The following is a 20,306-nucleotide window of genomic DNA, read 5'->3' as shown; positions in this document are numbered from 1 at the left end:
TTACCAATGTTTTTTAGTAAATGAATCATCATTAAAATTAAAGTTGACATTACTTACAGATATTTTGATAACATAACTGTATTAGTGTAATTGTCTATGATATGTGCAATTGACAGGTAGTCAGTAAGATATATACTTGTATATACTTATAGTATCTCAAACACATACATTAATAGTATTTACATGGTCTAAAGAAGACTTTTTTTAAGTGCACACTACCGCCATCTGCTGGTCATGTGTTGCATGCACTTTTTATGTGCCTTCATCAGTACTATCATATTTTTGAAAAATGAGGATAAGGAATACAAATCTGAAAAAGTGCAATGCGCATTTATTAACAACACAGTGCTGATGCAACACAAACAATAATAATAACAACAATGAGACAGTTAAAATGGCTACTGTGCAATCGTTTTTTTATTATTATTTGGAAGTACAATCAGCATCTAGCAAAGGCTTGTTGGCTCATTTAAATACATGACTTTTCAAGCATGTTCTTTGGTTTTCCAAAGATGAAAAACTGTGCAAAATCTGCGGCATTTCAAAAGGAGTTAAAACATCAAACAACACAATCATTTGGGAAGAGACAAAAACAGTGTTGGCTGCACACATCTTGACATTAGGAACCAACATGACAGAAACAATAAATAAGTTAGCAACATAGGAAAAGTGTAGCATGCAGTTCCTGCTGCTTTAGAAACTCATTTCCATATCAAACACAGGGAATCAAAGGCATCGCTCCAACTGGGGCCGTGATTTGATGTGGCAAATTCATCTAAGACAGCAATCAATATTTCATTAAGTGTTCAACACAGAGGGTGTATTTTATGTTGGCTGTATGATCCCTTTTAAGTGAGGAGCTCGGAGAAACAGTGCTGTGATGGGAAGGAAGAACAGTCCGCTCAGGGTTCAGCTTCCTGTTACACAGTAAGCATTAGCAGCTGAGAGAGTGTCTCTGCTCCATCTGTCTTCATCACTAAGGTCTGTGCATTACAGTGACAGTGACGCGCCGACCGCTGGCTGCAGGCAGGGGGTCTGTCTCCTGTGCAGCAACCGCATTCAATAGTAAACGCTAAGAGCTTTTACACCAGCAAGTGCATAGAGTTAAGCTGAGAAGAGTGATTGCATCTTAACAAAGTGCTTGGCAAATCTGTTGATATTTCTTCAAGTCGGAGTTGAAGTTTGCATATATTGTATTTTTTGCAAAAAATAAATAAATGAAAAAACATGATGTAAAAAAATGCGCTTAAATATTGGGAAATTGGCATTTAAATTATTCAAATTACACAGTTTTATAAAAAATATGAAGTATAATAAAACATGTAAAATATCAAAATTCTTATAGATGTGTGAAAACAAATGGTTTTATCAAGTATTAGCTGTAGTCGAGAAATGTTCATAAAAACCATCATGTTTCTGTCCACAACTCGACAGTTCATTGTCCAAAGTCACAGCCGTCCTTTTATGCCTTTCTGCTGGTTGCAAATTGTACAGAAATGTACATGATGTCCGTGAAATAAATCCATGAAAAAGAAACTCAGGTCTTCATGAGTCGACGTTTCAAGGTGTGAGCCACATTAGGAAAGCGGACAGCCCCACACAAAGAGCTGGCAGATGACAGTGCATCCTCATCATGCGGCGCAGACTTAGCTCCTAAACCTGTGCAGTGCCGGATTATCTATGGAGAGCTGAGTTTTCTCATCTTCGGAGTACCAGGCGCTACATAACAGCAAAAGTATTAGACAAAGATTGAACCAAATTGAAGAATAAGTTGATGAGAGGATCTCACCTCCCAGTCTGCTGGACTGTCCTGCGTGCACAGACTCCAGCACTGACTGCAGGCTTGCTGAGGACATGAAGCCTTCCCGATGCTGGCTTAGGTTTTTCACCAGCCTACAATGGTCAAATCAGTACGTCAAATATATGAGAAAGGACATGGAAAAAAGGACAAATAGTCATGCTACTGCTTAATGGTTCAGGCTACCATGACACTTTATTCTAAGAGTAACCAAGAGACTGACGACACTGCAGAGATTAATTTTACACTAAGACAGGCCTTCTCAAACTCTGGACCTCGCTGGCGCCTCTGCACTGTGAATTTTATTGTCATAGCGGAGCTTATACCATCACCAGTGCAGTGGCAGCTTTGGCCTGTAGAGGCAGCGTCATAAAAATAGGCGCACACTGCTGGAATGGCGCTATATCCCTCACACAGCTGCTAATAATAAGCTCTTGAGGTCCCGTTTGAGATTACTGGCTGATGTCCAAATCATTGAAAAAAGATAATATTATATTGTATTATATAATTGACATTCTTTCAACACCCTTAGCTGATCATGAAGCGAAAACTATTCATATACATTTTTTCCTGGTGTTTGGAGTTTTGGGAGCTTTGAAAGTTTGAAATGGGTAAATACCTAAGAGAGTATAGCAGTGATCTGGCTAAATCTAAATGGAATATGAAGAATTTGTTATTTAAAAAAACAAACGAAAAACAAACACTTTATCTTAGTGAAGTGCATTCTCAAGCATGAACTTTATAAAGAACTCCAATCGCAGCTGTCTGTAAACAGAAATCATTTTCTTGAGTAATTTCCAATATTATGCTATTTCTTTTTTACTATCCAAATGTTTACAGTTTTAGTGCAATGAGCACTTTTGATTTTGTAAAAAATAAAATGTTCAGACCTTTGAGTTCTGTGAATTGTTTTTATCAGACCTTTTGATTTAAAGTTTGAGAACCCCTGCTCTAAGCCTAGGACAATAGACTCACCATAAACTGTGCTTGTCTTCTTGCTGTAGTTGAAGGATGTCTCCAGACTTTATTAGGACACTGCTGGTTCCATTTTGACTACAGTCCGCCAAAGCTTTATATCTGCCTGGAGTCTAAGACATAAAAAAATATATATTTCCCAATAATAAATGCAACACTTACATTATTGATGTTTGTGAGGATCTTACCAGTGTCAGCGTACTGCCCTCCTCCGTGTCTGATGGCTGGAAAGGATCGCATTCAGCAGGCCACTCCTCCAGAGCCTCGCACATTTGATGAGCTCCTGGCCAACCTAGAAATGCAAACACGTTTTTATATTGACATAAATACTAGGTAACTCTGTAACTTTATAGGCCCATTACCCCTTAAAGGTTTGAATCAAACCTCAGTCATTTCTAACCTGCGTGTGCAGTGCCTTTATATTTAGTGTTCATTTGAATGACTCACTCCTGCGGTTTTGTTGCTTTGGAGAACGACACTGATGGTTAGGACTGCTCCGGCCTGACTCTGTGTCCTCAGAGCTCACCGACGCCCTCTGCTGTTTGCTGCGAGAACAACACAGAAACAGGTGTGTCACTACAGTGCAGGGGTTTAAGCACAGCACTCACAGAGATCATCCTCAGACACATGTTCAGTGTCCAGGACCACTCCTGTGATAGAGCCACCATTCAGGAGTCGGGCAGCACAGAGCAGCTATGGCCAGGTCTCTCATGAGGATGTTGTGTGCCAGAATTTAACGTCACCTCAAACAAAAATGAAAGATATTCATTTGAAAAATAAAGGTGGAGCCTGATGAGCCAGATGTTACTAGCAAATAGGCAAAATAATGAAGAGACACATTTATGAATGTTAATAGATGAAAACACAAAATATGATTTTAATTTTGGGGAAAAGCACTGGTTTTGCCAGAATGGAATTTGATTATGTGCAGGTGACATGATGCACATTAGCTCTGGCTTGGTCACAAAGCAGGGCCTGGTGGTTCATGCCAGACTGAGTTACCCCTGAGTGACAGGGCAGGTCAGTGGCGCTGAGGACGGTGGCAGGGGTGCGGCTGGGGGCTTTGGGAACGAAGGCACAAAAACAGGTCTGCAGACAGAGACACAGCCAGTCCCGGCACACAGCGCCCTGGGACCCCTCTGGATCGACGCATGCCCCTGCAGGGAGGGAGGGGAGCAGGAGGGTGAGGCAACCGAAAAGCACTGGACACAGTGAGCCCACACACACAAGAAGCTGAGGTGAAAACCATACATGTGTTTCCTATCAGCATGCCCCTCAACAAACATATTGTGCCTAAAGAGCCACTAACCTCTCTGAGAGCGCAGGAGACAGCTGCATGCGTTCAATCATGGGGCCATGATGATAAACCTCATCTGTGGTTAAAAAAAATACTCACTTAAATATAGTACATAGACAATACAAAAATAATAAAGTGAATAATAGTTTACAGTAAAGCCGTACCTCTTAGGAGCTTCTGCTGGTTTGTTAGTATTCTGCGCAGCTCATTAAGCCATGCTGTCTTTATCTCTGGTGAAGGAGCCTGCACAACAATCCCAGCAGCATCAGAATTAAGACCCCTGTGCCATTTACTGATGCTGAGATGTGCCTACCTGTATCACATACACCTCCTCCCTGCCGCTGTACCAGATCTCAAACTTCCTGACATCTCCTTTGACGTTCTCTGTGATCCCCACAGCTGTCATCTGTCAGAAGACATACAGTCACACAAGGGGGCGCCATACAGGTGTTACATCATGTAGCACAACTGTCACAGACATACTCACATGCACCCTCCCATACACCACCCCCACCTCACTGCTTCCTCCAATCAGACTAAATAATAAATCAAGAGCAGCATCTGTTACTCTGCAGCCAAATGTACAACAGGTGGAAGAGCAGGACGCCACAAGAGTGACACACTGTTTGTCGAAAGCACTGTATAACTGTATGGGCATTGTTAGAGGATATCATTAAATCGCTATTTATCATACTGGGTCAGGCTGTACAGTCGTACTGTCTCTGTCATTCATAGCCTGAATGCTTGTGTATCAGTATGACGCTCTGAGAGGGTATTTATCCTTTTTCTGTGGAAGCATAGACAGACTTGAATGGTAGGAGTAACGCAATGTCTCGAGTTCATGTCTCCGTGTCCCGCACCTATGGTAAATAAACTTCTCCTGTATTAGACATCCAGACTGCTGCCTCTCCCTCTCGAACACCATTGTTAATTCTCTAACACTCGTCTTTTACTCAACACTTCCAATCATCATTTCCTACAGATGACAGTTTGTAAAAAAAAATTTAATTGGATTAATCACACTTTTGGAATTTCAATGTTTAGGATTAATCACAGCTCATTTTATTAATTGTTGTATTCATTATTAATATTGTGACGACATAAATGTTATTATCATTTTATCAATTTAATAAAACCATGTGAAAAGCCCAACTGCTTACAATTTGCAATTTGTTCAGGGAACGTGTCCCCATATGATGCGATTAATCCATGGTTAATTAGTTAATTATCTTTTGATTAATTGTGAGTTAAAGCGTTGACAATGATATTCAGGGACGCCTGTTTAAAATAAGGCAATCTTCTGCTCACACAGACAGTACATGGAGAGAGCAGCACCTTTAGACAGTGTTTGAAGCTGTAGGAAGGCGCCTTATCACAGCCGTCTCCGTGCTCCTCGCGGCGCTTACAGAAGAGCAGAGCCCTCTCATAGAGGAAGAGGTGCCGCTGCATGGGCTTGAAGCGTGCAAACTCTTTCATGCGAGTGGCTCCTCTCTTGTGACTGATCCACACACTGAAGGCTCCCTGCATCAGCACGCGGCCCAGCTCACACAGGTCACCCTGTACACTCCAACAACCGTCATTATTCATTTGATTCAGCAGCTTCAACATTGGAACAGATTACCTCATATCCTGTGATGGCTATCTGATGCATGGAATCGTTGACTGATTTGACCAAGTCCAACATTGCAGTTAAAGCTCCATGTAGATCTGAAGTTGCTTCTGACTCAGTGCTACAGTATTTCAGAAGCTCCTAGACAGTCAACAGAAACCAAAATATAAAGATACAATACAATAATGAAAATAAATGACAGAAGTGCTCACCTTGAGCAAAAGTTGGTACTTAGTTAAGCGCTGAACTGGTTTAAGTAGATAGGAATCGAGGCTCAGTTTGTGCTCTAGCTTTATCTGACAATCCTTCATGAAAGGAAAAGGTCTTGTTAGAATTTGACAAATAACCAAGGATAACGGTCTGTAATAAAAAACAAGACTCACATGAAAGAAGGCACAGTCAGAGAACTGCTTCCAGAGTGCATCTGAACGTGGCTTGTTATGGCAATAGCATTCGTACATCTGAAAACTGTTTTTCTGCAAAGAATAGTGAGCAACCAAAGATAAATGTCAGTGTATCTTTGGTGTTAAAAACATTATTTTAGTGATCTTCTTACATGCGCTAGAAAACAGGCCCCAACAGCCTCTGGTGTCTCCAAACAGGACTCAAGATCTTGAAGGAAAACTCTACAAACAGAGAATGCCATATCAAACTGACAATATGCACAATTATGTCTGACACAACGGCACAGGCTCTTTATTCAGTAACTGTTAGTTTGCTTAGTAAGTGACATGATAACATGTTGCAGCGTCCACATAATCAGCTATAAAACCTGCCAAATAATTGTTAAATCACAGTTATGATTTAATGCTTTTAGGAGACTAGCATCATTCACTTGCCTGCTGTGAAAATTGTAGATCTCAGGCATATTTCCAAAGAGAATGTCCCTCCTGCTGCAGAGACCCGGAGGCAGGAAGCCTGACAAAGCTGGGTTTTCCATTTCAGCTCTGTACCCCTGTGACACACACACACACAAACACACACATGCACACACAAACACACACAATTTTTATGATTTAAATCACAATAACAGCAACAGGGAACAGGATTTCTTACCAATAGCACAGACAGAAGCTCCTCTACGTAGATTCTCTCAGTTTCTATCAGTTCCCTCATCACATGCCTGTACAGAGGAAGCACATAGGAGACTAAAAAAAAGGCCAAGTTTTTGTATTCATTTTACATCAAAGGGAGGCAGCTTCGAAACTTAAAAGTTCACTCTATTTATTCTTGATATGAGTCCAATAAGAAACTGTCGCTGATGTGCGAGCCATGCTTTGCTTACATCGGCTACTCACAAAAACAGTCGAGGATTTGGTCCAAAAGGATGTTTTTGCTCGAGTGTGCATTCTCTCTCATTCACTCACGTCCCTTATGGAAATGCGCCTACCATCTCACCGTTTTAGGACTTCTGGGCTGTCCTCTCCCTCCAGACTGTACGACACACAACTGCGACTCTCCTGATAGTCATGGATCACTTCAATCTAGAGGCAACATTAAAGGATCATACAGTCTGAGAAGAATGAAATCACGTAATCTTTTCTCGGTTGTAAAATTATACCTTTCTGGTGTTGGGGTTCTTCCGCGATGCCCTTTTTCCAGGTAGTGAAAGGTCAAAAGTGAACTTGAGACCCTCACCTATAAATATCACATCATAAGGGCAGGAGCTGATAAAAACAGCCACATACAGAGGACAGCACGTGCTTGTAGATATACTAGTATACTATACGACTCATTCAGGAGCCTACAGTATATCAGTATAAATCACACACGGTTTTCCATAACTGCTCCACTAGCAAGTCACATAGGTTTTCATTTGCCCTCCTCATGACCTTCCTATATTTTTCTGTGAGCTGTGTGAAATATTAATCAACAATGACTGGCAGTTGCTATCATTATTGGTAATAGGAAGCTTCTCAAAAGGTGAGCAGTGTGAGCAGATCTAAAGACGAGCATTAGAGGAGAACCTTGGCACTACTGGTACTGTCCTTTTGATCTCCACAGGAGAACTCTTCCATTACAAGGCCAGCTCCACTGAATCTGTGTGAGGGTGGGACGCTTCTATGTGCCCCATTACATCTTCATCAGAGATCTATATGCATGTGTGCATGTATGTAGCAGATCAAGTCAATCAAAGCAAACCACTTTCCCCTTCATCTACCCTCTTAAGAGGCTGTTCCCAGGAGTTTTGAACTAACCTCAAAGGCTTTTCCAAGCACAAAAAAATGTCTTTCTTGCGTTTATCTAATTAATGTGTGTGAGGCCCTTATGGGCAAAAAAGAACAAATGTTAAAAGGATAATATTCCTTTTACACTGACAATTTTGTTGGATAGAAAGCTAGGATGAAAAAAAACAACAAACGGACACAACACATGGTTCTAATTGGGTATCACAGTATGTAGTGAGCTTTGTGCAACCTCCCCCAAGACACAAAGAGAGATGAAAGGTGCTTTAATGCATATATGAAGCACATAGCATGTCTCTGCAGCTGCCTAACTAACACAGGAGTCAGGTGTGTCCCTGGGGACTGATTAGAGCCGCTCCCTTCCTCAGCTTGTTTGCTAAGGCTCCGGTTAACCCTGCAGCCTCCTCAGCACCGCCTAAAGCCAGCTCACTATAGACCTGTGATGTGTTAATTTAGGAATGGTGCCTAAAGCAAAATATAGAACAAGAGAAAGCAAGAGCGAGACAGAGACCTGCCTTATTTACGGCCAACCAAATGAAACAGTTATTCCATAATAACGATGAGTGTCTGAGACCATAGTACGTACTGTTCTTCGGGGAGAAGAGAGGGGACTTGGGGCGTGGAGAGTTCTCAGGTCTTGGGGCCACTAGCTGCACCGGTCGTATGTGTTTGTCTGCCAACTTCCTCAAACATTTCTGCCGATTCTGAATCATTTGTTGAACTGTTCCATATTTTTCAAAAGTTTTTTTAATTTGACTCTGTAAAAGTATACCAAATACATTGAGCTTGGATGTTTAAAGTGTCAGCACAGAGATCACATTACTGACCAGCAGATGAGGTGTCATAACAGCCTCATGTTCCATGGCTACAATCTCAGGTTCAGAGCTCAGCACTGAGGGCATCCCCTGTAGGAAGTTCTCAATGTCCTTCAGAGCAGACTGAGCCCCTTCTTTAGACTGGTGCTTATTCCCAACTTGACTGGCCAACAGATAAGCTCCATCATCACACCAAGTCTGGGCCTAAACACAGACAGGGTGCAAAGAAGAGGGTGTTAGCATAAACACATGGGCCTAATAAATGTTACTGTTGTAATACCTTTCCCAGACACAGGAGCAGCTGGTGCGCCTGCAGAAGGAGAGTGTGTTTGTTCTTGAGAGCAGCATTTAGTGTATCACTGTAGTGCCGCAGCTCATTGCAGCGCTGCATAATTAGAGCCATGGCATAATGGTGACCTGCAGAGAGCTGGTGTCCATGCAAGATTATGATCTGGGCCCGGGACATCACATCCTGCGGGAACAATCGGGACATTCAGTGCATAAACCTTTAAGCATTTGTTTATTATTTACTGTGTGAAATTCAAAGTACTTGGGCATTTGACTGAAGGCCATCCATCTTCTTCAGAGCCTGCTCTGCTTGAGGCAGATTATCAACAGTGGAAGGTAGGTCCTTCTCCTGAGCCATGAGATGCTCCAAGCACAGCTCCATCTGACAAATAGAGGAGGATAAACATAAATAAGAAATACGGCGCTGTGACTCAGCAACCATTGGTGTAAATGCAGACGTTATCATGTAGCGGCATAAAGTAACAGTTACCTCCTGGAAGCTCTGTTCGTATCTCAGAAGCTGCAGGTACTGATGTAGTTTCATGTGATGCTTTTCAAAGAAACCATCAAAGGCAGACTCCATCTCTTGGAGTTGAGCAAGAAGCCTATAGGCATTCAGCACAAATGACATTAGTCTAAAATGTTAACAATATGAGGATTTGACCAAAAATATGGAGATGGAGAGCAGAGTGCTAGTAAAAGGATGGATGTATTGTACATGTCTTACCTGTGCACAGTTTCCCTGTCCAGCCGCACATCCCAGTGAGAGTCTTCTTTTCCAGAGGCTTGTAGATTTGAGAGAAGATGACAGCCTTCTTTGGACACAGTTCGGATTGCATCCTGTGAAGCAAATACTGCTTCATTCAACTTTCTTTTCAGCATAAAAAGTCACAGTAGTAAGTAAGAGTAATGAAAGAGTTATAAAAGCTTTACTTTAAGGGTCCTGTATTTGTTGGTTTGAGATTCAAGGAGGTACTCTGTATTTTTTGCTTCACTTGGTAGATCAGTCTCTGCAAGCTCAGTGCCAAAAGTCTGTAACATCTGAGCTATGTCCTTGACTGTCACTGCAAAACTCTCGATCGCCTGTATAATATATTATCAAATTCAATTCACTTAATAGAACAATTATATTATGTAGTCTGTGTATTGCCTACAGTTCGTAAAACAATCCAGTCACTGTGGCAGTAGTCCAAGGTGCCTCCAAACTCCGATGTGAGCTGATTTTCTTCAATGTAGTGCAGAAGATCAGTCACTGAGCTCAGCATGACCACCTGAAGGACACACATGGAAAGGCATAGCATTCACATACTTAACTACACTATATTTCATCAGGCCAGTTAGATTATACAATGCATCTAAATCTAGTGTCTGAATAATGATGTCTCTGAAATGTTGACAATTTAAAAATATGTACCATGTGGTGGACATGTTTTTGTTTCTTACAGGCATCTTAAGCATGAAGTCCTCTTGACTGAAGCGGAAGCCGATATCTGTGACAGTGCGGTGGAAAAAGCTGGTGGGTCTCAGCACCAGGACTAGGTGAAGGTTGCCAGGGAAGGATGCCTCGATAAAACAAATCATGAGATGACCAGATGTTAAAACATTAACTAGTTAGAGTGCATTTAATCATACGTAATAATACAGTACTTGTGCATTAGATTAGACTCAAATTATACCATTCATTCACTATATATTTGTGATAAGCTGTTCCTGTAGCCACAGCTGCCCGGGGCTGACTGACTGATGTGGCTGTGACGTGTATCAACGAACGCTCCGACTGCCTCCAGTCACTCACTCACACATGAGCTCGATGCATTGGCAAGGTGCGTGAAGTGTCTTGTCAAGGACAGACAGAATGCTCCGGCCAGAGCAAGTATTGAACCACCAACCCTCTGGTTAACTACAGCTCGACCATCTGAGCTACTATTACCACAAATCCAACCGACATTGTTGAACCTGATTTTGAGTTTCAATAGGCTAGTGTTTAGTTGACTGGGAAATGCTGCTAGTTATATTTTTCAATAATGGTCTATACAGACCTAAAAAAAAAAGCCTGTAGGTAAATCATTATCGCGAGTTACACTTAAGTGGGGAAATTATGTTTTACAGGCAACTCAATATCCCAAAGAAGAAGAAAACGAACTTATCTTCTACCAACACCTATGACTTTCAGTCGCCCTGAAGCATGACAAGATCAATAATCATGCGCTATTTCGGAATAACCGAGCACGGCTCGCCGAGAACAGCCAGTTTAGATTTCATTTCACACACATCACATGCACGGGAGATAATCGCATGACTAAGCAAACGCGCACTGCAATGCTACAGCGCGCAGTGCCACTGCCGCAGTGCCAGCCCGCCCGAAACTTCCCGCTCAACTCCGCCACGTCTCTGTCAAATGTTGCTCGTTACCGGGCTTCTGCGGATCCGCGGCATCCTCGGCAGGTTAAAGCGGTCAGCCCTCGTGTTACCGGCCATTTTCATATTTCCGATCGCAATTCCAGACAAAGAATTGTATCATTCCGCCTCGGCCTGCTGCTGCCCTTCTGCAAACTTTCCCTCCCTATGGCTCCGCTCTCCTGCTCATCTGCTCGGCCCGGCGCGTCATCATCAGCAGCTACTGCTGAGTCACACTTTTGAAGCAATAAACTTGGCCGGGAACATCTTGCTATTGCATTGCATTGTGCGTCTGTGCAGCTGTGTTTCAGCACCATAGACAGCTCACGGTTTACTTCTATGGAGGCAGCCTCTTTACAGCAGCATGGCTCATTTTCACGTTAGTAGGACTTAGGCTGTTGCAGGAATATTGATTTCTAAGGAAATGTAAAACTCACTGATATTCTTGCCAGTGCACTTTTGATGGATGGCCATGTGTCCAGTCTTCGATCTAAAATGATGATGAACTTGACTCCTGGTTGCCTTTTTCTGTAAAGATGACATACTCAAACATTGGTATTTAATGCATAGCTCCTTATTGCTTAGTTACAACAGTTATTTATTTGTTTTCCTCTGTTGTACCAAAATGCTGATTCCTAACCCAGCTGTACAGGTGCTTGGTGCAGTGCAGAAAAGAGAGAAAAACCTACCGTGGGATGAGCGTGAGGTATGTAAACACTTTGGCTAAAGCTTCATCAGGAATGTCAGTGAATGCTGAGCATTCTGGGAGTGTGATTATGACACTAGAGTCCTCCCCACAGCCCCCTGCAAATAACACAAAGCATAAACAGTCCTCTGAAGAGCTTTAGAGCGGGCAGCATGTTTAACCACAGCCTCACCTGACAGGTAGGCCACCTGCTTCTCTATGTAGCCTCCCACTTCCTTCATGCTGACAGGCACTGCCACCTCTGAACAAAGACACACATTTAAAGACCTTAAACCTCATCTTTTGTTTGCAACAGTGAAGGGAGCAGAGCATGTGAGGTTTTTGTGGTTCAAGCTCATTCCTAACACATTTCTAACATACCAGTTCTTCACAGGGATAAGTTTATGAGCACATTTCTCCACTTTTCAGAGGAAATACTGCACGCTAATGTAAACAAGAACAGCAGTGAGGTCACAATCGATAAAAAGGCTTTATATTTAGATGATCGGCGCATCTAATGTATTTTTCACAAATACTACTCTTAGATTCAGGTGGTGAGCTTCAAAAATCGCAGCATATGTAATGATAACTCTTGTGTTGTCATCAGGCAAATAAATCAACATAGTGAGTATACCAAAGAGTTCTTTCCACATTAGATTTGAGGCAAATTAAAGCATTTTAGAAGGGTGAATTTTAGTGTGTCCTATTACTCACTGGGCAGCTTTAAGGGCAGACTGCGTGCATAAATCCTGTCTCCGTTCAAGACATTGAGGACTCAGAGTGCATTAGCTTTCTTACTCTAGCGTTTTGTGTAAATGTTTAATCCTGGCTAAACTGTAATTACTAGGTTAGTTCAACTTGTTCATCTTATAAAACATGTTCATTTTACAAAACAGTATGTCAGATCTGTGATACGTGTTGAGCAAACAGTTTCACTGAACAGGTTTAGGGGTGGCTGTGACTTGAAAACAAATTGTAATTTCCCACTTCAAAGAAATTATTTTACTATTTGGTGCTTTTGCTCTCTGCTCAAAGACAGACCAACCACTCCTCCTATTGGCCAGTCTCTGTCATGCTCTGTGCAAATTAGGCAGATTTTATTAGTAACAGTTAAGTGTGAACCCTCAAACGAAGCAGATAAAGGGCGGATATCAAGAATGAGTTCTCAAGTCCTTGTGAAGTCTCAAGGTCTTGCCTGTGAGAAGATTTTGTTCTCTACTGTGAGTTCATTGCTTTATTCATAACTTTAAAGCATGTAAGCAACTTGATTTACTTTCAATATATTTGGGCATAAAGTGTGTCCTTGAGCCTGGCAGCGAACCTTTCCCATCTCTGGAGCGCCTGCTGAATATTTCATGCGTGTGTGTAACAGAGATGGCACACACACACACTGACCATTCTTGTGACGTACACAGGGTTCAGTTTCAGTCACAGTTGTGCCGTTATATCATCGCTTATGCTCTGAGCCACTAGACCTTTGGTAGACAGGCCTGATATGAGTAGCTAGCTACAGAGCGGAAGCATGCGAGACGGTGGCAGCATGTATATTTAATGTCCATTATGACCTTATCTAGGGAAACATAGGCCCGTGAGGAACCTTTTTAAGTTTCTTCTATGGGGGATAACATTGACCAAACACAGACTGGATTACTTAGCATGTCTACCTGACCATAACCTGTCCATGAACCTGCAGATGTTATTAGATGGTGTACAAGAAACAATACCTCACAAAATCAAAACAAAGCTAAAGCGGCTAAAACCTTATGTAACACAGCATAACTGTATCGTGTGAGTCATTTGTCATAGTTGGCCTTAGCTGACATGTTAACAAACCATGTCTCCCAGTTGTAATTCTGTGTCTATTTGAGCTCCAAGACTAAATATTCACATTACAGATAAACAAATTATTCAGCACAATCTTGACATTACGTAAGTTTATTTTTAAATCGGCAAATCAATGTTTGACCAGTGGTTATGTTTGCAAATAGCTTGTGCTTCCCAGACAATTCGAAGCCTATTCCAATTCTCTTATTTTGTACTTTGTAGATTTTCAGTATCTCCATCAATTACATTACTAAAAGCCCTCTGTTTTGGCCTTAGTGCCCAATTGACAGTCGGTGTAGTAATTCCATATTTTTCAGGTCACCAGTTCCCCTCTGACTGATTGTTTTGTGCAAATACAAACATGTAATCCCTGCAGAGAAGCAAATCCTTCATTTTGCCCACAGACATGTCGACTGCATCCACTGAATTTAGAAATACAGTCATTGCTTTAGATTAAAAAAACAAAACAAAAAACACATAAAGGACAGAACAGCCAATCCGATCAATAACAATAAATCTTCGGCGCACACTTCACATGACTTGACTCCTGCTCTATGTGCCCTGTATTCTTATAGATGTATTTGAACAAAGAATGGATACACAGCCTGAGCAGGCGTTAATAGATATTTAGTTGCAGAGTTAGTTGCGCCCACAGTACTGGTGATACACAAAGACCAAACAGGACAGAGGAATGCAGTAGTCCATCAATTAAACAATAAATCAGGCTGCCAGGTCCCTATAGTAATCACATTAGGCTCGGAGACAGCTGATCCTACAGGCTGTCAGCCATATAGGCCCATTTTAATTGTAGTTGTAAAATGCTGTACAAAAGCCAGAAGTTGTATCTTTTGAAGAAATTGCTCTCGGATTTTCTTGAAGATTAGCGAAATGCTTACAGATACTTGCCCACAGTCTGCTTACAAAAACAAAAAAAAATCCATCTATGTTGGCTTAAAATAGCTGACATAATCCCTGCAATGGCCCACTCTGCATAAAAAGCAGCAGGAACTGGCATTATCAATAATTCTGACTTGGGACATTGTGTAGTAAGGGCAGCCTTGAAAAATACTGGAGTTAAATGCAGGATTTTTCATGTATGACTCTGTAACTTGACTTTGAGAGAAACACACTGCAGGCAGTTAGCAAACAGAGGTTAGATGAGGACTAGAGTGCTGTATACTCACGCTGCAGAGTGCTCTGGAGCTGAGATGAAGCTTGCAACAGACTGTGGTAACTGTCCATCTCTCCTTTGGGCTTGTCTTTCTTCATGTGTCTCTCCTCCTGCAGTGACGCCGGGCCCATTCCGCTCACACGGTCCGTGGGACAAGTTTGAGAGGGGACAGTCTGGACCAGGCCTACCTCCTCCTCCTCAGAGTCCTATAGTCCGCCATAGTCAAGAGTTTGCAGTGCTGACAGCAGTGGGATGTGCGCTCACCTCCAATCCGAGTCTCTTCTGACTTTGAGCTGCATAGAGTGGCCTCTTTGAGTACTGTCCACAGAAGCACAAACAAATGTCCCCTGTACACTGTCAGATGCTCCTTCACCTCTGCAGATGTGCTAATTCAGACAAGCACAACCTGCTCCCAGCAGCAGTCTCTGAGTCCAAAACAAACATGACTCCATCTGGACACTGCTGCCCCTCCCCTCTCCCTCTCTCTCTCTCTCTCTCCCTCTCTCCCTGTGCGGAGTGCGGCAACTCTGCTCTGTGCACTGCTCAAGAGTCTCCTCGTGACACACTGCCAAGTCCCTCCCACCTTTCCACTATGCCTATTCACTTTATTCTCTTTCAACCAGATCTAATCATACACACAATCAGAACCTGACACTGAACATGTATACAGTATATGTAGTTATGGCAGAAAGTCTGTAATTTGTTAACTCGATGCCACCCACAAGTGAGCAATTTAGAGCAGTGTGAAGCCAGCCTTCAACACACAACAATCACATTCAAACAGTAGGACAAATATGAAAGGGGCCGTTGTGCACTGAGCCATATAGTATGTGCAGGCCCTCTCTGCTCAGCCCAAAGCTATGAATGGACTGAGAAATTCATTTAAACCAGTGTGGAGACAGATTATGCATACATTCCTTTTTGCCACATGCAGCAGGAGCAGAGCAGTGGCCAACCGGATTCGCAGCCACTCAGCTGATCCAGCTTAGCCTCTCAACCTTCTCATTACTGCACAGCATCTGCTTAGTGGACGCACAGGCCAGCCACCCACACAGACAAACATCCCTCTATCAAACACAGTGTTGGTTTAACAAAGCACCAACACAAGTCTTCCAAATGTTTGACTTTATTACAGACAGGTCCACAAGAGGTACATTCAGAGCTTTGGAGAGTGTCCTTACAAGCACAGTGCACCACAGCACATTCCCTCCACTCCTCGCTGGGATATTATCACTCCCCAAGACATCAGAGCATTGGAACCACTCCACATTTTTAAACATTTTAATTTTCTTACAAAAAATGGTTGGAAAAAGTTGCATTAAAAATACATACCATTCTTTTGTTTTGTATTTTTATTTTGGCAGGCAAAATATTAGAATTAAATAGATATAAGCTCTGAAAATAGCATCTCTGATGTCACTTAAAGGTTTGTCAATCTTTAAAAAAAAGAAAAGAAAAAAAGCAGGCAGCCCCGCTCTTCTGGCACAGTGCAGTCTGAAATGTCAGGAAGCAGCAGTTATTAATGGTCATTTGATCTCGATAACGGTGCCATGGACTGATAGATCCTACGTGTTCAGGTGGCAAGTCAACTGCACAGCCAGGTTTAGCATGTGAGGAAGTGGTCAGAATATAAATGATAGTAAAAGCACATTGAACAGGGGCTGCCTGTTTTGACTCAGACATACAACATGAACTGGCATAAAATAATAGATACATGTAACAAAACTAAATTGAGTAAAAATGAGCAATAACTGAGCCAAAGAGACAATAAAATGTTTATGATAAAGAAAACATGCTCTAAGTGTGAAATGCTGGCATGTGTAAATGGAATGTTTAAAGCGGTACATAACACAGAAAGGCCTGACACTCCAGTCTGGAGCAAAAGAGCCTCACAGTGGTTTAACTATAGCAGATCTCCATCTAAAACCTGCCTCAGTGAACTAAAATGATCAGAACAGAAATACCTCATTTAGGCTTTAGTGCACATGTGCATTTGTTTGTACATAACTGTGGTAATCAACAATGTGCTCAGGCGTGTACGAGTCCTGACAACTTTATGACCATTCAAGCAACGAAGGAACCAGTTTCCTTGAATAGTGCAGAAAACAGTTAAGTTTCAAGTCATCCTGGTTTCATTTGTTTCTAACTAACCAGCACACACCAAACAACACACTCAAAACAACAAACAGTTTGACAGTGTCCGCACTGGTGCCTGATGTCATCTTTTTGGCCTGGAGCATGTTAATTTAAGCACATAAAAGATATAAATAAACATAAATTACATGGCACATATATTAATTTCTGTATTGAATTTTCTTAAATATTCTCTGAGAGTGAAGTCAAACCTCAAGACAATATAGACAGGATTCTACGTATTTCTATGATTTTCTTGCATAAACAAAATGTGTGGACGAGGCAAAAGAACCTCATCTATAACTTAACATAACAAGTCTTTAGTAACTCAGAAAGTACACTGTTCTAACAGTCTTACTGGGCCTATATCTATGAAGTAACTTTTCACTTTGCAAGTATGAATGAAGTCAATGAGTTAGAAATAAGCTATGATTGAAAATAAGTTTTAAAATCGGATCTTGAAACTCGCAGAGTAGTGCCTGAGCATCAGTGAGGTGTAGCCTTCTTTTGGGCCATTCATGCATGTGAACCTATCTGGGAGTAGATTTTACAACTGCTTCTTCACCCTTCACTGCAGTTGAACAGAGCAACCATCAAGGCAGTCGTGTTTGCATTCAGTTTGTAGCTTGTATACAAAAGAATAAAATAAAAACATCATGCCCATTAGCTCTTAGCCTTTTAAAAATCCAGGGCATGCTTTAAAAAAGAGAAGGACGGACAAAAACAGGTGCAGCAGGAGCCCATCAAAATGACTGCGCTGCCATTTTCATTTTCCTCCTGATCAGGTACTGTCTTTGTTGTGTAGGGACAGTCTCTTCCTCTTCTGTAGCAGCTGTGACCCAGCGCTCCGAGGCGTCACCGGATCGAAGTTTAGTCGCCTTCCCTCAGACTCTTGTAGGAGAGCGGTGTGACGGGCGCAATCTGCAAAACAACACAGACTTCAGCTCTAATGCAGAAACACTCAGGAGAAGCCAAGGAAATCACCCAGAATTAAGGTTAAAAGCATGTGGCTGTAAAAAATGATTAAAGCAACCCTTCACCAGACAACAGACGTGATTAGTGATCCTTTCCCTTTGTGATCTGCAGAAGCTTAGACCCCACAGTGAGCAGACACACACATTTGGTTTGTTAGAGGTTTACCTGGACGTTTGTAGTAGGCCACTGTTTGAAGGCTACAGGGAGAAATGGAAACGCAGGTTAAATCACGCCTGACTATTATGGTACTGGTGAACTTTATCAGAGCAGGAATCTGGAGATACCTACAGGGGGTGGACAAACAGCTTTCTTTCCTATGATTGTTTACATACTTTCATCTTGTTAAAGCCTCACTGTGGAACATTCCAGGCTTTTAAGTCACTACAGGAACTCAACTTACAAACATAATCATAAAAGCTATTTTTGAATGCTGTCTGTGTCTACCCCTTGTATGTAATACCCACATCTTGAAGTTATAAAGTCATATCATGCAGTGAGCTTGGTGACTCAAATGTCATAGGCAAAGAGCAATACGCACATAGAGAACAACACAGGTTTAGGCATGCTCATAACATGGCACACAACAACTGAATCATGTGATGATATAGACCTCGTCCCCAACCAGCTCCAACTAATACACAACACAAACATAGCCACCAGCTCACATTCACTGCTCACCAGATACACAGATGGACTGACGGTAAACTTGTTTTCATTTGGGTTTGTAGAAGCACATGCAGCAGGACAGACAGGCTAAAGAAGGGAGGCTGAAAAGGCGCATGTGGCCTTGTAGCTGCTCTAATGTGTACTATTGCGTTGCAGTAAGCGTGCCAATCGACAAAATGAAGAAGAACTGTGCTCTCAAATCTGCATCTCTTCAGCCAGCCAACACATACATACTACAGTATGACACAACACAGAAGTTGCTGTAATAACAAGGTCTTGTCTGTGGCCAAAATGCTTTTACACTTTGCTTTCATTGGGTTAGACTAAACTTTGGGCCAAAAGGAGGAGGATAAGGAGCATAGTTTGCAAGTCCCATGTCAAACATGGGCTGATACCTGTTTAAATGACAGTACTGGACTCATCTGAAAAGGTTCTCATGAGCAGGGGCCTGGCCGAGGATCGGGGAGACGGCAGTCCCCCCACACTCGATTCAACCAGTTCTTTCTAGAAGGGCAAGGCAAAAGACACTGATGACACACTACACTGCCACACAGCCATTCACACGTGAGACATTCACATGTATGTACACAGACAGAGCTGGAGAGTTTGAGGAAAATACATTATTTTGAGAACTTTCTTTTTGGAACAATTACCACACGAATGCCATAATTCCACAAAATGATTTAACATTATCTGAAGTTACCCGTCAAAAACACACAGACCAAAGGCAGGTCTTGCAAGGTTTTCTGAGGGTCCAAAGGGAGGCAGCTGACTTGAGCCTCATGCAGGAACTGTTTGGTGCTTGGAGGTGCTGCATTCATTTACAGGACATGCCAAGGCAGCAGGCAGTAGAGCATTATTGGCAGCAGCAGGTCACACTGACTGATACAGTACACACAGAAATATAGGCTGACTGCACGTATTTAGAGTCTGGTCCTGCTCCTCACTGCTGGCTCAGCCAAGTCATTTAAAATGTTGGAAACGTGCTAGCCACAGATCAATGTCTCCATAAAGGAACTGAGGTTTTTTATGAGTCACCAAAGATATTGGCTGCTAAAATGTGTACAAAGGTTTCTTCAGGATAGGGAAATTAACTCTAACAGTGGGAGAGGAAGAAGACAACAGGTGGGAAACAAGCAGACTGTGGGCTGACATAACTGAAGGCAGCAAGGAAAGAGAGACCTCAGTCAGTCCATGAGAAGCTGTGAGAGCTAGCGGTCTGCGACAACATGAAGATAGTGGAGGTCCCAGAGGAAGGAAGGCGCTGTTTCATCTTTAGGGCAGCACGTCCACACACAGACAGGAAATAAGACATCGAGACAGAGCAAGGAAAAGGTATGAGGAGATTAAAGTAGGAATCATATTTTTGTGCCAAGAAAAAAATAGTTTTGGGGAAAATGGAATAAAATAGAAAAGTCACACAGTACTAGCCCCAACATTTACAACATTATATTACTTAATTGAATCTGTTTTTGGTGGGCCATCCT

At 42.1% G+C, this 20,306-nt stretch overlaps 2 protein-coding genes across 2 annotated transcripts in view; both read right to left on the bottom strand.

Moving 5' to 3' along the window:
- Positions 1-3,024: 3,024 nt before the first annotated feature.
- mcf2a (MCF.2 cell line derived transforming sequence a) lies at positions 3,025-19,204 on the bottom strand. The gene is made up of 29 exons (XM_079556049.1): positions 18,319-19,204; positions 15,059-18,099; positions 12,244-12,312; positions 12,055-12,169; positions 11,803-11,893; positions 10,412-10,531; positions 10,123-10,239; positions 9,902-10,051; positions 9,696-9,808; positions 9,459-9,573; positions 9,231-9,350; positions 8,961-9,152; positions 8,693-8,884; positions 8,452-8,623; positions 7,241-7,317; positions 7,078-7,163; positions 6,736-6,802; positions 6,519-6,634; positions 6,236-6,305; positions 6,063-6,155; positions 5,892-5,984; positions 5,692-5,820; positions 5,406-5,627; positions 4,384-4,476; positions 4,235-4,313; positions 4,083-4,146; positions 3,776-3,930; positions 3,221-3,318; positions 3,025-3,065 (listed from the first exon to the last, which is right to left on the bottom strand). The coding sequence occupies exons 2-27, from the start codon at positions 15,174-15,176 to the stop codon at positions 3,795-3,797; spliced, it is 3,009 nt and encodes a 1,002-aa protein (XP_079412175.1). The 5' UTR covers positions 15,177-18,099; positions 18,319-19,204; the 3' UTR covers positions 3,025-3,065; positions 3,221-3,318; positions 3,776-3,794.
- A 797-nt stretch (positions 19,205-20,001) lies between these two features.
- Positions 20,002-20,306, bottom strand: part of atp11c (ATPase phospholipid transporting 11C (ATP11C blood group)) — a 29,289-nt gene continuing 28,984 nt past the window's right edge. Inside the window, exon 29 of the mRNA XM_079556047.1 lies at positions 20,002-20,092. Coding sequence (XP_079412173.1) covers positions 20,003-20,092 — 90 coding nt within the window. The 3' untranslated portion in view covers position 20,002. The remainder of the gene's footprint in view (positions 20,093-20,306) is intronic.

The sequence above is a fragment of the Gobius niger genome (assembly GCF_951799975.1).
Source record: "Gobius niger genome assembly, chromosome: 5".
NCBI lineage: Eukaryota > Metazoa > Chordata > Actinopteri > Gobiiformes > Gobiidae > Gobius > Gobius niger.
The sequence above is the reverse complement of the archived record's forward strand: the minus strand, read 5'-3'. Positions and strand labels throughout refer to the sequence as shown.

Bases quoted from the DNA above. Each gene is read 5' to 3' on its own strand.
- mcf2a (XM_079556049.1), bottom strand. From the start codon at position 15,176: ATGGGCCCGGCGTCACTGCAGGAGGAGAGACACATGAAGAAAGACAAG. The intron at 12,170-12,243 runs GTGAGGCTGTGG...TGTTATTTGCAG, and splicing joins GCAGGTGGCCTACCTGTCAG to GGGGCTGTGGGGAGGACTCT. The intron at 5,821-5,891 runs GTGAGCACTTCT...TTGACTGTCTAG, and splicing joins AGTACCAACTTTTGCTCAAG to GAGCTTCTGAAATACTGTAG.